We start from the raw sequence: 26,176 nt of genomic DNA on the forward strand, positions 1-26,176 counted from the left end.
TTGTAGTGTTTTATTAGAGCACGTGAAGTTTGTTAGATTAAAGTAAAGAACTTATCAAATTTAATTAAAGGTTAATGTAAAGAATTTATCAAGTTTCATTTTGATCAAACTTCAGTACAATTTGCAATTTCTCTAAAAAGTGTGGGTTTGTTATCACCTTTAAAAGCATCATTGCTGAGTTTGATTGGATAAATTGAGTTTCTACTTTGAATTAAGCATGATAAATAACTTATAAAACAATGATAAAAATTGTGCTGCATCATTTCATTCAGGAAAATAACTCTATTTGCAGCTGTTTCGTCGATATTGCCAATGTAAAATTGATAACATGTTTTTTGTTTCCAAGATATGTGACTTGATAATTAATTTTTCTTGCTTTTTCTTGCCTGCTTAATAATTGATCTTTTAATAAACTTGAAGAAATATATATGCCCTGTAATGTAACCAGCAGTAACTTCAATATTTTTTTGCGTCTAACAAGTTGTTTCTTACATTTTTTATAAAACGGAGTATATCAAATAATAAGTATGTTTTAAACACTCCTTTTCTAAACTGGGTGATAAATAAATAGTTTTCTATCTCCATTATATGCTTTATAAAACTATGAAAATACATTAACATTGTTAAAATGGTTATCGGTAACAACAGCTCTTATTTTAAATTTAGTTTAGTGCATTAAGGTAATACACTCATCAATTTGTTTTTTCGAACATAAACCTGTTATGTAAACTTTAGGTGAAGATTTCAAAACATAAGAATATATTTTTGGAGCTCTACAATCTTAAAAACAAAAAAAAAACTTCTTTATAAAGATTCAATGATTTTTCTATTATATTATTGTTTTTTAATTTGTAATTTTCATTACTGTGAAATCATTTAGGCAAAGAAATATGATAGCATTTATTAGACAATGAAAAATTAAGAATTTTATAAACAGCTATTGTTTCTAAAACAGTTGGTATGCTAATATTATTTGGCCTACTGTAAATAAATGACCTGATTTGTTGCATTTTAACTGTTGCATGTTTCAAATATGCAGCATAATAGAGTACATTGCAAAACATTGTTTTGCAGTGTAAATTTTCTGAAGAAAAATCCATGTTTTATACCTAATAATTGCAATTATAATAAATACAAAATTACAAACCTTTAACATTATTTCCAATAGAGAGTTGTGGTTAGTTTTAGTAACATGCAAGGTTATTTTTAGTAGCATGTTGGTATGTGTTGATATAGCTATCTGAAAGCCTATTTCAGTATTCTGTGTTATTGGAATAAACTGATCAGTGAGCAAAAAATCCAGTAGCACACAAAATAATTACTCATAGAAAATATAACTGTTATTTAACCAGTTTAATAGAACAGGAATAAAATATTTATAGTGCAAACACGACTGTTAATCATAACAAGAGCTCAAGCTCTTAAGTTATATAAATCGTAAAAAAAACTGGCCGCCTAATTTTTTACGGAAAATGCAACAAATCAGGCCGTGTAATTTAGGCCATGTAAGTAGGCCATGGTTGAAATGAGATAATTTGACGCAAAATTTAAAAGCTCTAAACCAAAAAAATTAATTGCAGTTCAGTGCACTTAAAGAATTTTAAGTATAGGATATTAGTGTTTGCAAAGAAACATATTATCATTTTTTAATATAAAACTAATTTTTTTAAACGTTGTTGTATAAGCAGGTTTGGCGTTTAATTATCCCTATAAAAATTATATATATAAACAAATATGTTATTTGTTTATATATATTGTTATAAAATGTAAAAAATCCACTTATATAACGTTTTATTCAGGACGTATGTAATATAAGTAAACTTTTCTAATAATTACAAATCTTTTTTGCTCAATTATATTTAAAAAAATTGACAAGATTGAAAAAACATGAAACATATTGTCTCATCCAAGTGGAAAATTTAAAACTTCAATCTTAGATTTGCCCCTCTTTTGATATTTTCTGATCGCTAAAATTAAGCCATCTGCTTCTTAGACCGTTAAGAGGCTTTATCGTTAATCGTTGAATCCACAATATTTTAGCGTATGTGACGTCACTTTGTGGCAAAAAGCTAGATAAACAAACCAGAAATAAAGATTTATTTAAATTAAAAAAAAAATCTCCTTCTATTAAAGATATTTGGAATATATTTTCATGGGATATATTTTAATAAAGACAAAAACTATTTATTTATTACTATTGTAACAAATACAATCTCTTACCCATGAAATGATGTACCAGTTTTATATATTTTTATGCAGTTGTATGCAACATAATTAAAATTAATCAAAAAATGTTAGATAAAAAAAAAGCTTTTTGCTCTTGAATGTTTTTTTCAGAATTTATTTTACTAAAAAATAGTGAAGTAAATAAAGAATAGGTATATAAATAATCGGTGTGGAATAGATATGCATAGAAGCGGTAGGTTTGGCAGAGACCCGTTTTTTTCGGTTCCGTAAAGCTAGGGTATATAAGAAAAAAGTATATTAAAGTTCAGTTTGGAATAGACTTACAAAAACCCGTATTTTTATGGGTCCGATCTCAGCTAGTTTATATAAATACGTTGTAACTAAAATTAAAAATGAGAGAAAAAAGCGAAATGTGACCGGTGTGAACGTGGGAAAAATCGGCTCTGGAGTTACATAATAATCAACTTTAGCTACACAAGTGTTTGGAGAAAAACTACAATTTAAAATTAAATGCAATTAAACAAATTAAAAATTTCAATTAGCTTAATGAAAAGATGGTAAAATGTTTTTATTAATTAGTAAATTTAATTTAATTTTCTCAAACTAGAAGAATTAAACAAGGCAGATGACTCGGGTTTAGAAGTGAGGGACTCAATCGTCAATTTCTATAAAAAGTAAATGATAAATATTTAAAAAAAAAGGTTTTTTAAAAAAAAAGTGTGTGTGGGGAAAGGAGGGGGAGGAGGGGGAGGAGGGAAAGGAGGGGAAGGAAATGGTGATGGCGGGGAGGGGGAGGGGCAGTGCCCCCTTTCCCCTCAGCGTCGTCGGCTCTGTTAAACTAAATTAAATTATACTTTCTTACCATTTAATAAATCTTTTATTTACACATTTAATTTTAATTGCATTAAATTACTAACGTAAAAAAGAATTCACCAATTCAAACAACCAAATTTTACTAAAAACATTTTTTTTCTCTCATCTTTAAGAGCGCGTTTCTTTATTATTTTCTTAAAATTGTAGAAATGTAGCGTTAAAATATATAATAAATAAAAGTGATGTTTAAGCAGTGACGGATCCAAGAATTTTCGATAGGGGAGGGGTGGGGATTGGATTTCCCCCATCCCGTTTCCCCCTTGATCTTTCATTGTGTTTAAGAGATTAATGATTTCAAATTTGGTTTGAAAAAAGAGCACAAGCTTAAAAAAATTATGTTTAACAATAGAATGAAAAACAGAGTTTAAAAAATTTGAATTTTTTTTTCTTTAACTTTTTTTATTGATTTTTTTATTTTCTTTGGCTTTTAGGCTATTTTATTCACGCACGCAATTTAATTGCTTGATTCTTATTAAACAATAAAAATCTAATCTTGCTAATAAAATGCTAATCAGACTTTTTATAAAAAAATTAACCGCATAAACTTTTTTATGTTGCTAAACTGATCTTATTTTAAAAACTGGTGTGTTACATTATTATTTGTATAATTTTTTAATTTTTAGATGTAATTCAAGCAAAATTAATGTTTGATTTCTTGTGCATTTTTTCTTTTACTTTTTTGTTATAGTAACTAAAAATCTAATTAACAAACAAAGAGACATGAAACAGATTTTCCGAACCATAACAATCACCTAACTTCTGAAAAAACAGGTAAACTTGAAATTTAAATTTAGAGCAAAAATGCTGATTGAGGTACGCCATTTTTATTTTATAATAAATATTATGTTAGAAAAAAAAATTAAGCATAAGGCATTATTAATACGTAACATTAAAAGTATCCTTTATAAGATTCTTGTTAAAAGGAATTTAAAGCGTAATAAAAATGCTGTGAAAAAAATTTTTATAAAAATTATTAAAAAAATTTTATAAAAAAATTATCTAGTCCATTTCTACATTTTCGGTCTCCTAATGTGGAATACTTGAATTACTTAATGTGGAATAGACAGCTTCATCATTATATTAATCTAAAGTATTCAGCTTCACAGAAGAAACAATCAAACGGAATATGTGAACATATTTCAATCAGAAAGATTAATATCGAAAGATTAATGTTGTTCGTCAATGTGTAATAATCCACATTGACGAACATCGCTCCCTTCTTGGCATTCCACATTAGGGCACTGCCTAGTTATTACTTATACGCATATAAATTAATAAAACGAAATTTTTAACAGATAAAAAAAGTATAATAAAGTAACATTTCTGCTTACCTATCTCAACTTCACAATTGCACTAAGAAAAATCACAATAAAGTTTGTTTGCATTTATGTAAAACTGTAAACGCCAAATAATACATTATGCAATATTTTAAGATTATGTTTTCAAACGAGATTAGGGCTACGTGATCGAATAACTTAAAACGCCACCAGCTATGATATTCAGCTAGTCGTGTGACAATTTATTATGGCCACCAATGAATTTTGATCATTTTGAAGTTTAATCTCATTTTTTTCATATGAAGAGTAAAAATTCATTATTGAAAGTTAATCTTTTGTTTAAAATAAACTCATAAAATCAGTGTATTATTTTTGCTACTGGCAACACTGTCACTTTTGACAGCCATTTTGTATGATGTCATCTTAATTATAATCTTTTCGCTGTACAATTGTTAAGTATGATTAACTGAGTTTTGAATTCGCTTATTAGTATATTGTCAAAGTACTTATTTAAATCAATAAAAATACTGTTTCTTGAATATTTCTTTTTGATTTAAAGTAAAAATAATTGTACTTGATTTGATATTTTTAAAGTTATGAGTACCAAAGCAAATTCTTAACTGTAGTACTGAAATGTGATATCTTATTTTAGTTATGGGAAAAAAAGGACTTGTTACCACAAAAAATTGCTGAAATCAGGGCACTTTTAATAAATCTTTCTCAACGAGAAATTGCCAAAAAATGTGGTATTTCGCGGGTTTCTCTACAAAATATACACAAAAAAATGGCTAAAATGGAGAACTTGATGACAAAGAGGGTTGGTAAATGTGGAAAGAAGAGAATCGTAACACCGCACGGAAAAGAATACTTACCTTTTTTTTATATATATATATTGTTATTACGGTGCCCCAAGAAGACCTAACGGTCTTGTCACAGAGCATCGCGGAAATGACACGACACAGCCTTGGTTACATTTCACGACATCCAGCTAAGAAGCCTAAACTGACACCAAAAATGATGCAAAAAATACTGGAGTGGGCAAAAAAGTATAGGAATTTAACAGAAGATTATTGGAAATTGGTAAAATTAATTTAGATGTATTTAAAATATCCACTTTCTTACAACAAACTTTAAATACTCACTTATCAATCAATTCACTTATCAATCAACTCACTTATCAATCAATATTTTAAGGTATGCTTTAGCAACGAAAACACTTTCCAAGTTTTAACAAAGAAGGCTCAATATGTAAAAGAAAAAAAGGGGAAAAATACTTATTGGACTGCATCATTCAAATTGTTAAACACCCCATATCTGTGATGATCTGGTCAGTGGTATGTAAAAAGGGGAATGGTAAGGCTCTATATTATAAAGGGAATAATGAATCAGTTACAGTATATAAAAGTCCTAGAACAAAGGTTGTTGCCACAATTGGCAGAATAGTTTAGTCCAGGTAAAAAAAAACCTTCATGCAGGACGGCGCACCATGTCACACGGGTAAATCAGTTAAAATATATCTATCAGAACAAAATATTCCATTACTTGATGGGCCAGGAAACTCTTCTGACCTTAATCCTATAGAAAATGTTTGGGCGCTCCTAAAGAGGCAAATACCTAAAAAAAATATTACAAATAAAGTGTATTTAATAGAAAGAATTATTCACCATTGGAACCATAATAAAGAATTGAAGAAAATAGCTGAAAAATGCATCAAAAGTTTATCAAAAAGGATTCTTGCAATTATAGAGGCAAATGGAGGAATTACCAAATATCAATCTTGAATATATTTGTAGTAATATTTGAATAATAAAATTTGTAAACACTTTGTTAAATGTTTTTTACTTGTCAAAAAAATACCTATTTCTTAAATAAAAAATAATTTTTGAGTGCATAAATACAAAAAATATTAAAATAATAGACTTGAGAATGTAAAAACTGTGGGTAATAAATTGTTACACGACTGTAGATGCCTCTTACAATTTCTGAAAAACACCAGCATTCCACATTACTTTACTATTCTACAACTGGCGCCTTTACTCTACTTTTGGATTTCATAATTAAAGTTTGTTTAGATTGTTTTGCTTTAGATTTGCTTGTTTTGTTAAGAATAAAGATAAAAAAACTCGTTTAAAATAAAACGTTCTTAATTGTCTATTAATAGAAAGGGTATAAATGTAACTGTATGGTGTATGGATAGAATATAAATTATTTATTATTATGATTTAACCCAATTTTCAATAAATAAAGATTAAAAGTTAGGAGCAAAAAAAAAGATCATATTTATGCTTTAAAGTTATATTTTAATAAAATAAAAATAAGAAGAAAAAAATTTTCAAAAAAAAAAATTTTTTTTTTTGTTGTTGCTGATTCAATGGCTATAACACTCTTTTTACTAGATAAGACATACTAACAAATTTTGGCTAAACAATTTCAAATATTTTTCAAAACCTTTTTTCAACAGTTTTTTCACCTTTCACCTATTAGTCTAGGAGGGGTGATACACAAGTTTACCGCTTTGGGTGACGCCAACCTCAGCAATGCCACCACCACCATATTTTATGATGATATTGAAATATTTTTATTATTGTAACATGATTTAAAAAATGACAGTTTAACTGCTTTGTTGATGAGTCATACTGAAATAGCCTGCTGCCAGGGGCTTTGGTACCTACATCGACTGTAGCAAAGGAGTGCCGCTACATTGTCATTTGCTGTAGCAAAGGAGTGCCGCTACATTGTCTCACTACACATCGCACTCCTACTAAAAATAGGTTAATAAGAAAAGAACGATTAAAAATTTTGAATTAATTTTTACCCAAGATATATATTTGTTTGTGCATTTAAAGAAAAAAACTCAAATATTTAAAAACCCGGTTTTTACTTCTTTTCCGGATTAATTTATACCAGATCTTACCAGAGGTAGCCAGAATATATTTTTACTTATAAAAAGTCAATTTATTGAACAAGAGTTGTATTAAAAAAACTGGCCACCTCTGCATAGCTACTACAGAGCTCTGTAGTAACATGTTTTAATCCAATAATTTTTACGGACTGAAATAATAAAAACTATATGAAATTTTTCTTACGTTTTTAATTTAAAATATCAGTTAGTTGATAATATATAAGTATATTGTAACAGTTTGATTATTATAAGCTATTCAAAAATTTATCAAAAACGTATTTTTTTAAACTTAAGTTTCCTCCTTTTAAAAAAGAAACATTGAAAAAATTTTAAATAAACTTTTTCTAAATCCGTAAAAAAATATTCGAGAAGTTAAAATTGGAAAAATCTTCAAGAAATGTAAGTAAAATCCTGTTTCCGCTTAGTGACGCAGACTGCGACTGAGGGTTTGGGCTGGGTCAGCAACCTTTTCTTTTATTATTCTTTGTTTTTTTTTATATCCGAATCTCGATAAGGCTATTTCGAGTTAATTTTTCTAAACCAATTTCAAGATTTCCTCTACAATGATTTCGAGAAAAATCCCTAATTTCGAGATTTATTTTAATCATTTTTGCAATTTCGAGACATGCATGCTACCATTTGTATCATTTTAAAAAATACAAAAACATTTGTACATAAAAAATACAAGACATTTATTTTGATATCTTTATCTTGGTACAAAACATTTATCTTGGTATCTTCATTTCTTAATAATCATGTCAAGAGTTAAAAATTCATATCTTTTATTTTAAAATTCAAATCGTCAAATTCTTGGGTTATGGTTAATTTTAACATATTTTCATTTATAATAAATAATAAAACTAAATTTGCTACATACAATAATCCTTTAGAATAATACAATCGATTAGTGATTATTGCATGTAACATACAAAAATCCTCTAAATTAATAAAATCTATTTTGTTAAATAAAATAATCACTCCTTCGGGACAGGAAATTCCTCAACATCATGAATATCTTCGATTTTATAAGCAGGAAATAAACCAGTCTTTTGCAAACTGTGGAGAAGACCTTTAGCTTGTCCATTCCAATGGTTACCTATAATACATGAAGGCTATTTAAAAATTAAAAAAAGATTTTTATAAGAAATTTGCAACTTCACAAAGCAAATTTATAAAAAAAAATTTATAAAATAATTTTTCCATATAGGTAAAATGCTAAAAATATACAAAATTATTTAGGGCAAGTCGGCGAATTTCGTGCAAATAGCCTTTGGCAATAAAAAAATCACGCTGTCTTTAATTTTATAACAGTTTTGTTTTACGTTTCATTTAATAAAATCCTTTTCCATCCATTTGTTGGTAATTTCACGTCGGTAGTCCAAATATTTATAATTAAAAAAAAGATGTTTTAAGTGATTTTACGACGGTTTTTCGTATGAAGTATTAAATTTTGTGCATTATTTTATTTTTACTTAACGACGTTTTTGATTGCGTTTAAGGTATAAACAATTTAAAAAGCAATGCTAAAATTGCTAATGACGTTAAGACTAAACGAAAAAATTGAAAACAACAGGTGGTTAACAGCATGTTAATTAATGAAATATCGGAAATCAAATTTGATCTTGCAAAAACTGATTGTTTAATAAACATGTTCTAATTTTGTAATCAAGTTGTTACTCTCATTTGACTATGAAAAAATTAATCAAGAAAAGTCAAAATCGCCAAAAACACAATTAGGAAGCTACTATGGTCGCTGTCGCCGAAGTCCGAGAAATTAATTCTTCATGGAGCAAGTATAAAACATAACTTACTTGCATATAACGTACCTATATGACGTACTTGCATTACAATCGCAGATAGAATAGGATGCTTATGACGTTGATAGTGATGCGAATGCATCATTTCGGGAATGGAATATATATAGTTGATTGCACACAAATTCGAATAAAAACAATATATCTACAACTAAACCAATGCTCGATTGTGATCCAGATGTTTTAACACCGCGTGTAATTACAATAAAAACTAAAACTTCTTCAAAAATAAAAACCTACAATAATTATACTCCGGATATGTATAAAAGAAAACTAAAGATGGTTTGACACTAAAAATGTTCTAAAAGAGCATTTTTAGTGTCAAACCGGTTCTCTAGGGGTTAGGTTATACTGATAATCTAATCCCAAGAGAATCAATTTGTACTGAGTATAATAACTCTGTGCATTCTGTATCAACTACTCCAGCACAACCCATTTTAAACAACGTTCCTGATGAACCATCCGGTTCATCAAATGTTACAAGAATTGGTAACCATCTAAAAAATTCAAAAAATATCATAAACAGATAAAGCCCAAAGAGGCTTGTTAAGACACCTCATGCTGTCAGTGGAATCAATTTTTTTCAACTCAAGAAGATGATCAAAAAAGAAGTAGATTAATATATAAGTCATTATAGATAATTATAGATAATTATAGATAATTATAGATAATTATAGATAATTATAGATAAGCTTTATTGAAAAGCAGGAAAACAAATTTAGCATTGCACAGTGGAAGAAAGAAAAAAAAAATGAAAATAAATCAAAATCGAAAAATCACGGAACCGTGACTCTGATAATTATTAAATTTAAAATAAATCAATTGCATTTTTTTTAAACTTGTTTTATTGTTTCGTAAAAGATTACTGTTTAGTTTTCTTTTAAGCACTAACGAAAGAAATATTTTTAGTGCATATTCAAAATTATGTGTACAAATATATGAATTATCTAATTTTGTTGAATAAATCTAATAAGTTTAACATATAAACAAAATGCATGATACTAAATTTTACTTCATCAACTTGCACGAAATAGTGCAATTTGACTGCTCAAATTAACATCCATATTCTCCTAGAAGCCGTTTCTTCAGATTTCATAATGCTTGCAGCAAACATTCACTAAACTGCTTGAAATTTGCCAACTTACCTTAATTTCGATTTAACAAAATAAACTAAAATTTAAAAAAAAAAATTTTGTAAGAAAAAATTCCCTTTATTAATTTTATCATAAAAGTTTACACCAACTTAAAATAATGTTCAACAATAATTTTAATTATATTCATTTATAACTTTTAAACTTTTCATTTCGTTTAACCTAAACACAAAGATTTGTTGTTACAAATCTTTGTGATTTTTAAACCAATAAATTTTATTTTCTGTTTAATACTTTGCACTTGAATTAAAAGTTACATAATTTCATGTAGCACCAAATTTCCAACAAAACAAATAGTAAAAAACTTGTAAGTATGCATTATTTTAGCGGATACATTTTTCAAACAAAAATATGTAAAAACATAGGAATTGCTACAGCTGTTTCCATATTTTACGTATTATCTTATATTTCTAACTACTGCAAGAGAAAATTCTTTTTCTGTAATTAATAAATTTAGAAGCTTTTCTAAAAGTTTAGATTTTAGAAAAATAAATTTTAAAGTTTGAATTCCGTCTAAGAATAAAATTAAAAAGTCCTTAAACATTCAACACTCCATATTATCCACACCTTTTTGTCTAATGAAGTAACAACTTTATTCTTAACATGATACATATAAATAAAAACTTTTTGTGCTAAAAACATAGAAACAAAAAGATTCAAAAATAAAAACTTAACATTAAAATTGCATAAAATTAACTTATTTAAAAATTATAACACATAATAAACAAATAAACACATTTTTAAAGACAAATTGGGTATTTCTCACCTGCTATTCCAATAACATCTCCAACTCTAAGATCCAACTCACTTCTGCCTTTAGCTGTGTGCGGCCAAATGACTCTGGTCTTATGTTCTTGCTGACCACCGAAGTAATAAATATCATCTAGTGATCTGAAATGCTGACTGGCGTCAGTGTGCTTGCTATTCATTATCTCATATGCCATCCGACAAACCTGAACAAATTTATTTTAGTTATCATTTTTTTTTGTAACAATGGATCATGTAAAAAAATAAAAAATACGATTCAATAATATATTTATTATTACTCTTTAAAAAGAGTAACATTAAAAGTAAACAAAAATAGAATAAGATATAGTATAAGACAGGTTTAGCAAGTAAAGCAGGTCTAACAACGTTTACAATGTAAGTAAGCAAGTAAAGCAGGTCTAACAACATTTACAATGTAAGTAAGCAAGTAAAGCAGGTCTAACAATGTTTACAATGCATTTTTGAAAATTTTCTAAAAAAAAAAGACACCATTATGACCCACTACAGTACTGATTACAATATTCATACTAAAAATAACATTACTTTGAAATAGATTTGATATGTATTTTTTATAAGAGGCCATTAGTAAAATAATCCAAAAATTAATTTAGTAGATTCAGTCAATATTTTTATATTTCAGTCATCACAATAACATTTATTTGAAAATTATATATTTGTTAAATAATATTCATTACTTATTTTTTTGAGTTTTTTATTCCCAGGTTCAGATTGATCAGATTTTTGTGTGCACTTGGAGACAAAGCTATGATGTTCTTTTCACAGTTATATGCTGACCTAAGCAAACAATTGCATCAGATGCTAATCCTACAGACTAGGTTGATTTGTTTTTAGTCCTTTTACAATATTGATATATACTAGAACTATTTAATATATATTAAACATTTAATAATACCAACTACTAAAACAAATTTTTGCAAAATTTATTTATCTATACTAATAACTATGTTGGTTTGTGGATTCAGAAAAAGATAAACTTTTTAAAGATAAGAATATTCCGGAGAGTTGTAAATATTGGGTGTAATCAATGGGTGTTATTAAGAGTGTTAAATCTTAGACTCTATTAAAATTTCAGTCATACTTGTGCTTATACTCCTAGTTGTATCAACAGCCATCTACCTTAAGTTCAGTTTCTTCAGTTGTATACTTCAGAAATGACTGTTACTAAGTTTTCTTTTAATTTTATCACTTCAAAGACAGTAATGGTCAATATCCATTAAGTTGGTTAGTTTTTAGTTTACCTGGACATTTTTAGTTTTCACCACCCTCAAAAATATTTTTGTAGATAAGAGTAGGATTGGCTATAATGTAATGACACAAGGGGCATGCTGGCTCTAAACAATCTATGAAAGAGCTTTCTTAAAATACCCAATGTTAACCAATGTTAGATTTACTATTTTTCATTAAGAAGCTGCAAAAATAAAATATAAATAATTAAAATACAAATGACTTATAAATGTATAAATAAAGTAAAACTTGAGATGAAATAAATTAAAAAAATATTTTCAAAAAACAATTGTTGTATATGTATGACTAAAACAAAACTTATAAAAAAGTAAATTAAAAATAAATAAAAAATCTAAAATGAAATAAAAAAAACAACTTAAAAATAAATAGTAATAATGGAAGTTATCGATTAGCCATATTGTATCCGTTTAAGACTTGCTTCAAATTACACAAAATATTTGATACTTTGCTTTAAATTACATATGAAATGACTAATGTTAGCTTTAAATTACATATGAAATGTTTGATGCTTTGATTTAAACTAGCACATCAATTCAAAATCGTTCTTAATATCGAGCTTATCTCACTTAGAGTTTGGTAAGCACAATTTTTGAGTAATTATTGCCAATATTTTTAAAATATTGTAATTTTTTGAATATTGTAATGGAAACAACGTATTATACTTTTAAATTGATCAATAGATTGACTAAACAACTATTTATGACAGTTTGAAGTTTACCAAAGATCTAGATTAAACAGTCATTTCACATTGTATTATGGACTTATAACTTGGTTTTTATGTATTTTTTTAAAAACTCCTTCATCATGATCAACATTTAAAAAAAGATTACTATTATAGCTGTTTGCAACTGTTACTTAATCAATATGCAAATCAGACTACAACCACATACAAAGTGAGAATTAACAGGAGCCTGCCAGAAATCTGATTAAAAAAAACAACAAAGATAAACACACTAGAAAGAATCTTTTATTATGCTTGGCATAATAAGATGCTTAAGCAGGTTTTACTGATTTGTGTAACAAAAGAGGCTATATAGTTATAAGGTGAAATATAGCTGGGCCATCCCAAAGGAGCAGGAAGTGGGAAGTGGATGTGGTTGGGGTGTTCCACCACCTAACCCACTTCCTGCTCCTTTGAGATGGTGGAACATCACCTAACTACCCACCCCTGCCCCTAAAGCTTCATTTAAGTTGGCACATTTGTACATTTAGCATTTAAGTTAGCAAATTTTGAACTTTAGTTAACAAATGTTAAGTATTGAGGATTTTTTTTTTAGGTCATTCAGCAAAAAACACATACGCCACTTCTCTTCCCCCCCCCCCTCATGCAAGACCTCTTTGGGATGGCCCTGAGTCCTCTACAATCAAAACACCAAATTCAATTGTATAGGACAGCAAATTCGAGTTTATTTGGATTATTTAGGTGATGCACAATTAAATTGACTTTATGCTCATATGACATAACTCGTTTTTTCTTTATTTGGAAGGTTTTGACTTTTGTTGATCTGAATAGTAGTGAGCACAATTGTTAAAGTGTTTAAGTAATTTCGGTATTAAAGTAATATTGGTGTTAAAGTAATATCAGTGTTAAAGTAATACCGATGTTAAAGTAAAATCGATGTTAAAGTAATATCGGTGTTAAAGTAATATCGATGTTAAAGTAATATCGGTGTTAAAGTAATACCGATGTTAAAGTAAAATCGATGTTAAAGTAATATGGGTGTTAAAGTAATATCGATGTTAAAGTAATATCGATGTTAAAGTAATATCGATGTTAAAGTAATATCGGTGTTAAAGTAATATCGATGTTAAAGTAAAATTGGTGCTAAAGTAATACTGGTGGATTCATCAATAAAAATAAAAAAGGTTTATTTTTTAATTACTTCAACTTCAAATGATGAAGGCAAAACATCTTTGATGACTTTCATACTTAATTTTTTTAAATATAATAATACCTTAGCCAGGGCTATACTTAACAGTTACATATTGTATAAACCTATAAGAGAATACCTTGTTAAGAATGTCTGTTCTGCCAATTGTGAAAAGTATTTAGGCAAGAGGATCAAAATCATCCATCCAGTCAAAATAAGTTCAAAAGATTGAACAGCAAGGAAGATACATATGGAAAGAAATATGACTATTGGATCGATTAGTATAACTTAGTAAACTTGGTTTTGGCCACAAGACCTGTGTTTGCAAAAGTAGGCAGTGTCAGCGATGTTGTGTTTTAACAAGCTGCACAAGATTATACATTTAAGGAATAAAATAAATTTCTTTAATAAAAAAGCTATAAGCTACAAACTATAAGAAAAAATAGCAAATAAGATATAACAAAAGAAATAAATAACTATTCTTCATTTTTCTAGTTGAATTTCTCTAAACAGCTTTTATGTAGTTCTTAAAGAGTTAAATTTATTAAGTATATTATTTTATTATATTAATTGCTTTTATTGTATTGAAGTGAATTTGACACTTGATACTTTAAATAATAAACTATGCAATTCTCTAAAAATAAATCTTAATTCACGAAAAAGTAGTTTAAATATGATATTAATGATGCAAGTCAAAACCATCAACCCTTGTAAACCAGCTATGTACAACATAAAACTGTAAAAACTCAGACACTTTAGAATTGTTGATATAATGAGCTTTTAATACTTACCTTATTACTGACCAGCCTAAAATACATTTAACTGAATAATTTAAGTACTGTAACTTAATTATGAAATAATAGATATTGTTACATAGCTACTTTTAAAGATTTACACACGAGAATCACTTAATAAAATCATGAAAATCAATAGTTCATCATCCTAGCCAACAGGCCCTGTAACACAAATAGGCATCTACACTACAATAGAACTAACACAAATCTAATCAACAGAAAAGAATCTGTTTTTAGAATAAAATTTTTGTCTAGATAGTCTTCTGAAAAATGATTGTCTGATGCAGTTTATATCATTTTTACAAAATTTAGGTCTTTTCCTTAAAACTAAAAACTCTAGCCTTTTCTCAAATTTATCTCAAAGTTCTTCTCCTGGCATTTTCATAAAATAGATAATCCTACAAGAGAAAATGACATGCGACAGATTGTACTGGATTGTTACTCTGAGTCCCTAATACAAGGGGGTGGGAATAAAATGGTGGGTGGGTGGGAATTTTAGTCCAGATCTAATAAATTGGGTTGAGGGGGGGGGGGGAATGGGCGATGGTTGAGAGTTTTTTTGTTACAATGTAAGTATTTTTTATAAAAAATTTCAGTTCAAAAAATTTCATAGATTTAAACTAATATTTTTTTCACAAAACACGCATAAACCTTTTTAAATCTAGCGTGGCTTGTGGTTAAATGTGCATATTCTAACAGCTGTTTTATAATCATTTCAATAAGACTTAATATGTTGATATAAGTTTTATACTTTAATGAGAAATAAATTAAAAGATCATTTCCGATAAATCAAGATTTAGTTGGTCAGTGATTTTTAAAGCCTGTTTAAACTGAAATTTTTTATTTTTATCAGTGATTGAAATAATTATTTTCTAATTTTTAAGGCTGATTTTCAAAAAACTTATAAATGTAATCCCTCCCCTTTTATAAAGGACTCAATAGTAGGCAATTGATCTATTGAAAATTTGTGTATTATTTTAATAAAGCTAATTTAACCCCAGGTACAACTCTGAATGAGTTAAGTAATTTTTTACAATCTTTCAACTCTGAATGAGTTATGTAATTTTTTAATTACCATTTCTTTACTGTATTAATCCTGAAATGAAATGTTCCAAAAAATTTGCAATTTGCTTATATTATGAATAATGCTTGAAGTGAGATTTTTAACTTATCAATTATAAAATTTTTGCAGAAATACATAAATAAACAATTAAATAATATAACTTGCTATAAAAATCGTCTCAAAACTAAGTTAATTGCATAAAATATGATTTTTAATGGATATGAAGAGTCAAAATAGTGAGTATGAAAACACAATAAATTAATATATTTAAAAAAATAACAGGGGGTAAAATATAAAAACATTTGTTAACATTTCTGTGAATTTTTTTTTACTATTTTAAAAATAATTTTTTAAAAGAAAAAAAATGCCACAAATATGTTTGCTTATAACAAAAAACTTTTGCAATAAACTAAACTATCATATAATAAATAATTTTTTGATAAACATTTAAAGAATTATACAAATTACATACAAAATACTGTAGTGTTTGCATATAAATATATAAAAATAGAATGGTTTAAACTTACCTGTGATGAAAATGTACATACAAGAAGATCTGTGTCAGACAAAATTTCAATATCTGAGATTACACCATGCAAAGATTCATCAGAATAACGACGACTTACTTTGGCACTTTCTGACACACCACTATCACTTAAAAACTCATACTCTGGGTACCTAAAAACACATTTAAAGTTTTCTTCTTGTACAACTAAAGCCAATGCCTATGTCTGCTTATGTATATACTTGCATATATAAAGCCAAGCACTAAAGTTTCAAAAATTTCTCATTTTTATTTCAACAAAATGTTGGTGTTTATTGTGTTAAGTTTTAAGTTAATGTTAATCTTAAGTTAATGTTAAGTTTATAGGCAATAGATTTCTTTTTATATTTTATTTTTAGCTATTTATATGTTGCTAATAATAATTTGTATCGATAAAAGAAAACACACTACTTTCCTAAACTTAATCGAAAGTTAGACAACCCATTTCACCGATAACATAAAAGTTTGATGGAGTTTATTAGTTATACATTATTGACACTTAACTAATTACTAAATATTTTATTTAATGGTAGTGGTTAACTAAAAAATACTTTTAACATTATAAAGCCATACTTTAATTGCTAAAATTGCTAAATATTAACTTGGTACATTTTAAATTTGTATTCAAGTGAGTCGAAAATCAAATTATAATTCAACTGGGTTAAAAATATGTCAGATAGCATCAAATGGCATATTTATAGACTGGTTAAAGAGTTCTAGCAATGTTAAAACAAGCAAACTTGTGTTTCTGAATTTTTCTGACTAATGTAATTATAAAGTAAATGAAATATAAGTATAATATATAAAGTATATAAAGAGCAAATCTCAATATAGCAGCCAATTACAACCTGTAAAGAAAATCTTAGTCTCAGCAACAAAAGAATTGGGCAGTAGAGGACTGAGCAAAAGATCTGAATGGTAAAAAACTTAGAAATTGTTCAAGTAAAAAAATTAAAAAACACTTACTAAAAATGATAAATAAACCTAATCAAGAATTATTTGTTTGTGGTTTTATATTAGTCAATATTTGTTAACCAATATTTGCTTGAAGTTTCATATTATCTAGTAATTCTCCATTAAATTTTAATCAAAAAATGAGAATAATAAAATAAAATCTTCTGATACAATTTTTAACTTAAGTATTCAGTTTTTGTTATCTTTCATAAAAATAATGAAAACTCAAGTGAAAATTATTCAATTGTTTTACAATTTCTTGACTGGGAAACAATTGAAGCTAATAAATTTTGAAAGTATGTCTTAGAAACATAAAAAATGACACTAAAAAAGTAAATTATTAGAAAGTGATCAAAATGCTGAGCAATGATAAAATAAAAATAAAAATGACAAAAAACAAAAACAATTTAGAATAAAGATAAATATTGTACTGTAAAAAAATTAATATAGATAAATGATATCTAAATATTATACGCTTCTTAATTTATCAAAGCTCCTATTCGAGTAATATCACCGTTGAAAATCATAACATAAACTTTATTTGAATATAACAAAGGCTCCAAATTGCTAAGTAAAATCACTTAAATAGCATATAGTATGAAAACAAACATTATTTACTATGTTTTGACCTGTAAATAAGTTGGAATTAGGGTCAAATCAGATCAAACACCTAAGCAAAGTAGTTAGAAGTAAGCAAAGATTTTTATTGATAAAAAAATTTAAAGAAAATAAGATCTTTTTATAAAATTCTTAAAAAAACCAAAAGTTTGTTTTTCTTCGATTTATTAAAAATGACTTTATGTGAGACAAATGTGAATCTGCTCATATAAGCGAGACTTATTTCCAGCTTATATCAAATTTAATGTCTTTGTACTTTCTTCAAAATAACTTTGCAAAGAGTACCTCAAAATTTTTATTGATATGATTTTGTCTGATTTTGGAAATAAAACAACAATTAAAAAAAGAGTGAAGCCTCTTGGACTAGAGTACTTCCCTCAGCAATGAATTAAAAAATAATCATAAAATTGATATTCACCATAAATCTCAACCCAAATAAAAGATTTCTTGATAAATTAAATTTACAACTAGTTAAGAAAATTAACAATATTTTATTACTTTTATTTATATATTTTTTTATATTATACAATTTATATTTATATTTTTTTTCTAAACTTCATTTTTTAAAACCTAAATTTTTATTTTTATATCATTATTTTGATTATTTTGGTATTTTATTATTTTTAATGAATTAATTACTTTTACATAAATTTATAAACATTTTATTCAAGGACATAAATTTTCATTAAACCTTTGGTTCTCAATCTATTAGACTTACTTTTTCTTGGCTTCAATTAGTACTGAGGTGTCGTCAGAGGCAATAAAAACTCTCTTTTTGTCAAATGACTTACTTATCGCTAACTTTTTATAATATAAATCTACCCAGTACATGTATTCATCAATATCATGATAAGCAGCTTCTAAATTTATTTTGTCAGTTCGACGAATTTGCACTCTAAAATAAATTAAAAACTTTCAATTGTATTATTAGCAAATTTTCTTTAAACCAAATTAAAATAATTAACAACAAGAAAAAGATACCTGGAAGAAAAAAAAAGGGATGTCAAAGCACTAAAAGCTGCACTATAACAATATCAATACCTCTATAAAACGTACCCCACAATCGGACTCTTAAAGCCCAAAGCTTTTTTCTTTTCTGTTATCTCTCTTTGTAAATCAGGCTTGTATTTGAACAAATATTTGCAAAACTGCCCAATCCACCATACAAAAGGATGCCCATGAAACATTCTAATTTGATCAAACAAATCTTTTGGGACAGCTTGAGGCATTTGGGATGGGCGAGGAAACAGTGCATCAACAATTGGTAAATGAACAACTTGATGGCTAGCATGATCATAACCCCATTCTTTTGCCTCTTGAAAATCTTTACAAGAGGTCACACTTTCAAAGTAGGCATCCCAGCCTTTTGAAGAATATCGCCATCCAGATGAATCTATTATCATAGTGCGACCAGTCGAATAGGCAACAATAAAACAATAGAGAACATGGTGCATTTGACATCCATAGCCACAGCCTTTATTCAGAGAACAAACTAACTTTTTTGCTGTGTCACAACTTTTTGGATTTTGTAAAGTAAAAATACGTTTTTGAACAATATTAGATAACTCTAATGCCAGAGAATCTTTATATTCTGAAACAGAATCCATAGATACAAGCTCTTCAAAATCTCTTTCTGTAATCTGATTTAATTCACGATAAGTATCTAGAAAATTTAAGACATCTTCATAACCTGGTTTTGGAACAATATTTTTCATTCGTTTCACTTGACTTGATATTAAAAACCACATTTCACGTATTTGATTAAATATTCTTCGACTCAAAACCTCGTAGTTTAAACTATGCAAAGGAATGGATTCCTTCAACTGCAACTGTTTTTTTAATTCTTTAACTTGAATATATGCATTTGCTAACTCATTCAATAAAGTTTTATTATTTTCTTCATTCTGCAATAACTTTGAATTAGCAACTTTATTTTTAAATTTTTTAAGAGTTGTTGGAATGTTTTCTGAACGCAACTTTTCATTTTCACGCTTTAAATGAGCTACTTTTTCAACTACCATACTTAACTCATGAGTGGATTTACGTGATTCTTCCACAAGTTGATAGACATTAAACCCCATATAAAGTAAAACACATAACCATAAAACTGTAACAAAACCCATATAACGCATTATTTTTGCTGCCATCTCCCTGTTAAGTTTAGTTCATTATGTTGTAACTTATCAAACAAACCATGGAAATATTTTTGTTATACACTATAAAATAAGACCTGAACTATAAAAAAAGTATAAAAAACAATAATAACAAAATTACAATAACAATATTAGATTATTAGAAACATATAACTTATAAAGTTATGTGTTTAAGACAATATGAAGTATCATATGAATAAAAATATATTAATATGAAGTATCATATAAGTAAAAATAATAAATAATAATGATAAAACTAAAATAACAGAAGCATTATTTTTCTATTGTTTTTTTTTATAATAGGATGTCTGCCAATATTTAAAGATGGAATCCCTAAATAAATCCCTGATTTTCCCCTGATATTTCTTTGATTCTTGACCTGCTTTCCTAGATTTAACTTCAAGTTATGAAAACTCAACTTTTGAAAAAAATCTTTTAGAAAAATGCTTTTTAATTACAAATATCAAAAAATTAATAAAAATTCAAAGTATCAAGAGAAGTCCATAAAACTATCTGTTTAATATACTTATGTATATGCATATCGTATACATAAGTTTGATATGAGTAGTTTTCCCTTATTTCACTCAGATTTTTCCAAAATTCTATTTCCCTGATTTTTTCAGATATCTGAATTTTTTAACTTTTCCCTGTTTTCCCTGATCTGCCTGATACCCCGTAGAAATATATAAAATATAGTGATAAATAAGTTATTTAACACTTTTAATTTAGATATAAAAATTAAGAATTATATTCAAATATTAAATTTTGTCAAAGAAAAACAAACACTCAAAAAGTGTATGTAATATTTCTCTGTTCTTTCTAGGCACTACATTTCCTTTGAAAAGTACTTGTAGCATCATTAACTTTGATCACTTAAAAATCATAAACTATTACAGTTGATTTTTATAATTTAACATAATTAATTTAATTAAAACACTTATGAACAATAAAAACTATTACATCAAAATGATTTGACTGCATTCTACTTTCCTTGAAGCACATTATCTACAAGCCATCTCTCAGGGTAGAAACCCACAACTAATGGCCTGCAGCTACAAGTAGGCCTTGGAAAAAAAAAAGCAAAAATGCACATGACAAACTTTTTGATAAAAATCAACAACAATAATCTTGTAGATCATAGATGAAATACTCTATAGACAGTTATATTGCAGCACATATTTTCTTAGCTAGCTTTGTTTGTAACTGGTGAGTAAGAAACAAATGCAAACTATTTTAAAAACACATTAAAGCAGTTACCATTTCTGGGTATGAAAACAAAATAGATTGTTACGCAAGTCTGCCTAACTTATTTATTTAAACTGGAATGTCAAAAACTTTCAGATACAGGCAAAAGGTTTTTTTTGAACATCTTTACAACTCTGGGTCAAGAACACCTTAGTGGTTTTATCATGTTAAGCATAACCTTGAAGGCAAAAAAACTATGAATGTTGACTAGCTCATTTTCATAAATAAAGAGTAAGGCCTATTTCTAAAATGTTTACTGCTTAACTATGATGCAGTAATAAGTGTATCACAGTTGAGCAGGAAACCTTTTAGAAAAAAATATAAAAAAACCCACAGTAAACCAACCAACACTCCTTTATTATTGTTAAAACACAATACTCCCCAGCCCACACCCCTATATGATATAAAACAAAATAAAAAATCTAAAAAACCTTCTTTCTAACCTTGCTTATTAGATATATTTTATTATTTAAATCAAAAAATCCTAGTGCAAACACTAGGATTTTTTGTATTTTTGTATGTTCACTTTTTATATACCTTTATTAGATTGGCACTAATAAATTGTTGTATTGTATCCTTCAAGAGAGGCTTCATAGGAATGGGGGGCAATGGGGACGATCACAGTATTCAACTTAGAATAGCCCTTCTATATACTCAACTCACTATGTTGTTTGAAAAAGAGGGAAGTAAATTAGGTCTAATAGGCAAACTGTTTAAAAGTGATATAAAATCATATAAAAATTTGCACCTTTACCTGCCCACAAATCCTATAATCTAAAATCTGCCCCTTACTAGATGGTCAGGATCCACTAAACTAAAAAAAAAAGCCCCCCCCACCTTTTATGGGATGGTCTGGATCCTCCACTGGTATCCTTACAATTTTGCAGCTTTATTGTTTTAAACACTTTTTACAATAAAAGAAAACATTTTTGAATTAAAGTTCTTTATTTCATGTTTTCCAAAAAAGGTAAATTGATATAGGTAAGATGCTTAATTCTATCTTACTATATACAAATGACTTCGTATTATTTTATGTCATGAAACAATTCTTCCATTCCACAATTCTTATTAAATGCTAGTGCAAGCTGAATTAGATATGAAATTCAATGTCAATAAACCATATAATCTAATAATTATACCATACAACTGCTCCAGATAAGTTAATTGTACTTTTTAAAGCATTGTACTAAACTCTAGTCATCTACACACTATGGTCAAATACTTAGCTCACATTATACCCGCAGTATATTGTGACAATGATGATATTTTAAATTGAATGAGTCTTTTCTAAATTCTAAATTCGAATTCTAAAGCTAAAATGTTTATACTTAGAACATATTTATTGTAACCACTCTGTAGCAAAGAAATTTTTTTTTTGATCATAATTGTTACAATAGCATTTATTATTATGCTCTTTGAAATTAGTTTACCTACATATGACACCATTCTTCACATTTTGAGCTCCCAGATTACAGTCTTTGACAAATTCATGACAAAATGTTTGTTAAATACTGTTTTGGCTATTCTTAACTGTTTTTCAATAATTGATTTATATGATCTAAAACCAAACAAATAATAATAATAATTTTTAAGGGTATATAAAAAAAAAAAAGAATAAAAAAAAAAGCAAAAACATATTTTTTATTTGATTATGTTTTATCATGTGTTATATCAAGTGTTATATATTTTTTATAATAAACCCAAATTGATTTTCAAATAAATTTTTTCTTTAAATTATTTTAGGTAGAAAAATATAACATAGTACACTTCATCATCATCAAGACTTAGGAATATATTATTAATATTGAAAAAAAAATCGTTTACAAAATAAGATACACATGAAGCATACACTCAGGAACCAATATAATATTGAATAATATTAAAAAGAAAAAATCTCTTTTTTTCTAATGATATTGAAATAGAAATAAAAATTTACTTATATTTTGAATAAAATAAACTTCTGATATTACTTTATTAATTTTTAAAGAAATTTATATTATTTATTTCACATATTATATTTTATTGACACATTTTTTGCCATTACACAGATTATAATGACTTAAAGTCATATACAATGTCATGTATAATTATTCTTTAATAAAGAGCAAATTTAACTAGAGTTAAAATGCATTATTTATATTACTAACAATTTGTAACAATTATGTAAAAATATTAAAACATTTTAAAATGCTATATATATATATATATATATATATATATATATATATATATATATATATATATATATATATATATATATATATATATAGTATGTATATATATATATATATATATATATATATATATATATATATATATATATATATATATATTTATATATATTATTTATTTTATTTTTTATTTTTCTATTTTATTAATTATAGAATACATTAATTAAAATATTTATATTTAAACTATATATATTGTAGTATTTATTATTTTATTATCTTTGAGTTTATATACATTTGGATTTTAAAAAACATATTTCAAAAATTACTTTAGATTAATTAAATAACTAACTTTTTCACATAAACTTTATGATAATATGACATGTATAATTAAAATAATGTGACATGTATTTAACCATTGATTATTTAGACACTCGAGTCACAACTACAAATACGCAATATAAGAACTAAACAATTTTATAAAAGCAAAAAATAAAATTTTTTGAAAAAAACATAAAATTTTATAAAAGCAATAAATAAAGTAATTTTATAAGTCAATTTTAAGTTATACTATTAATTGCTACGAGGAAACTCCAGCATAATAACATCAAGGTCTCTAACATTACCAAGCCACATAGCCAAATAAAAATTATGTTGAATAATGTAGGATGAAATCATGCATATCGAACTCTTCTAAATCGCGCTGCTTTCAATATTAAATATTGAAAGTTAAATTTTAACTTCCCAAAACTCTTCCTAAAACTCTTATTTACGAGGGGAAAGAATCGATACTCGGGCACCTAACTTGAGTGGTTTGGTTTGGATGCCCGTTCTGTCGGGAGAGGATGGGGGGGAGGAAGAGTAGTGCTGGCTGCGTTAAAAATGTTTTATGATTTTTAATGTTTCCATCATGGTATGGCTTATTTTCTTTTTAACCCATTTTGGAATTTTCTTTTAACTCATTTCTGCTTTCATATGGTTTGTCACATTGTTTGATAATATACACTCAGCTTTAATGGGTTTTTAAACATGAATTAAAAATATCTTTTCATATAATAAAATAAATATTTATGAGTAAAAATTTATTCGAATTTATTCTCCTTGATTTTAGATGGCTTGCAATACTTTATTGCCTGCTCCTCACAGTGGGAGGGTTTCATACAAAAGGGTAGCTACACATATTCTCTCCATATTTTCGCAAAGCTATAATTATTTAAAAAAAATACAATTAGATAAAGTATTTACGTCTCACATTTCATAAAATTTTGGCTTTTAGTTTCAGAGAAATTTGATTTATTTTTTTAGAAAGTTAATTCAAGTTTTATATAGCGTTGTCATTTATTTGATTGATGATTTAGAGAAATTCTCAAAATCTCATAAGATGACCAATGATTATATTCTCCAGTGGCACGGCGAGGTTATTATTAGTGCCCAGGGTCCAAATAGTAAATAGGTGCCTATTCGTAGTAAAAAATCAATAGCTTGATAATTAGCAAACTTTGAGAAGTTAAAAAATTTCCAAAAGACAAGTATTATAGAAATTCCAAAAGACAAGTATTGTAGAAATTCCAAAAGACAAGTATTATAGAAAATCCAAAAGACAAGTATTATAGAAATTCAAGAAAGACAAGTAATACAGAAACAAATTTTGAAGAAAAGAAGCTTATAAGTTTAGTAAATGAAATAAGTTTATAAAATTTTATAAATTTATAAAGTTTTATCTACTTTTGTGAATACATCAAGCGTAGTCACCAATGAATAATAGTATTAATATTGAACTAAACTGGTATTGCATATTAAGGAGCACGGCTTTAAGGAAGAGTTTTTTTAATAATTTCCGAAGTTTTATGTATTTTTAAGATAAAATTATACGTTTTGTTATAATTTTTTAAAGTAATTGTAAATAAATTCTACATATGTATATTTAAATTGATAAATATTGTTGTCCTCATCTGATGTGTCATCATCATTTTGTCACTACTTTAATTTATGTCAAGTTCTTTTTGTACTAAAAGATCAATAACTTTTTAAGGAAGAATATATTTTACCTTTAGATCTTATACCTAAAGTGAAATTGTTCATTGGACGTGTAACGACATCAAACACATTGTCTTCCCAATGTTAAAAGATATTAAGCTTTGTTTTTAACAAATATTAATAATGATAATAAATAGTAATTATAATGAATAATGATAGTAAATTGTAATAATAATAGTAATAACAATAAAAAAAAAATGTTATTATAGTAATAGTAATAGTATTATATTTAAATATGTCCTCGTAGATAAAATGGCAAATAATTAAAAACCAAACAAACAAAACCAACAAATTATACAAAAATTTATGGTTTGTGAAATATAAACTTTAAGTAAAAAAAAAGAAAAAGCAATCATTATTCATAGCAAGTATGTTGATATCAAAATTGGGAAAAGGGAAAAAAAAGATTGCTTTCATTTAATTAAAGTTTACATCTATGACAAATAGTATCTAAAAAGCCAATATTTATAGCTGCTAAAGCACGAATTAAT

The 26,176-nt window shown here is 26.6% G+C and overlaps 1 protein-coding gene and 1 long non-coding RNA gene across 2 annotated transcripts; one reads left to right on the forward strand and one right to left on the reverse strand.

Moving 5' to 3' along the window:
* Positions 1 to 3,572: 3,572 nt before the first annotated feature.
* LOC136081974 (uncharacterized) lies at positions 3,573 to 25,897 on the forward strand. The gene is made up of 4 exons (XR_010639309.1): positions 3,573 to 3,643; positions 3,749 to 3,831; positions 11,695 to 11,808; positions 25,703 to 25,897. It is a non-coding gene; the product is annotated as an uncharacterized LOC136081974 (long non-coding RNA).
* On the reverse strand, positions 7,907 to 20,338 carry LOC100208727 (alpha-(1,6)-fucosyltransferase). The gene is made up of 5 exons (XM_065800456.1): positions 19,139 to 20,338; positions 18,801 to 18,977; positions 16,494 to 16,644; positions 10,971 to 11,157; positions 7,907 to 8,335 (listed from the first exon to the last, which is right to left on the reverse strand). The coding sequence occupies exons 1-5, from the start codon at positions 20,227 to 20,229 to the stop codon at positions 8,214 to 8,216; spliced, it is 1,728 nt and encodes a 575-aa protein (XP_065656528.1). The 5' UTR covers positions 20,230 to 20,338; the 3' UTR covers positions 7,907 to 8,213.
* Positions 25,898 to 26,176: the final 279 nt, after the last annotated feature.

Source organism: Hydra vulgaris, chromosome 06, assembly GCF_038396675.1.
Source record: "Hydra vulgaris chromosome 06, alternate assembly HydraT2T_AEP".
Taxonomy (NCBI): domain Eukaryota; kingdom Metazoa; phylum Cnidaria; class Hydrozoa; order Anthoathecata; family Hydridae; genus Hydra; species Hydra vulgaris.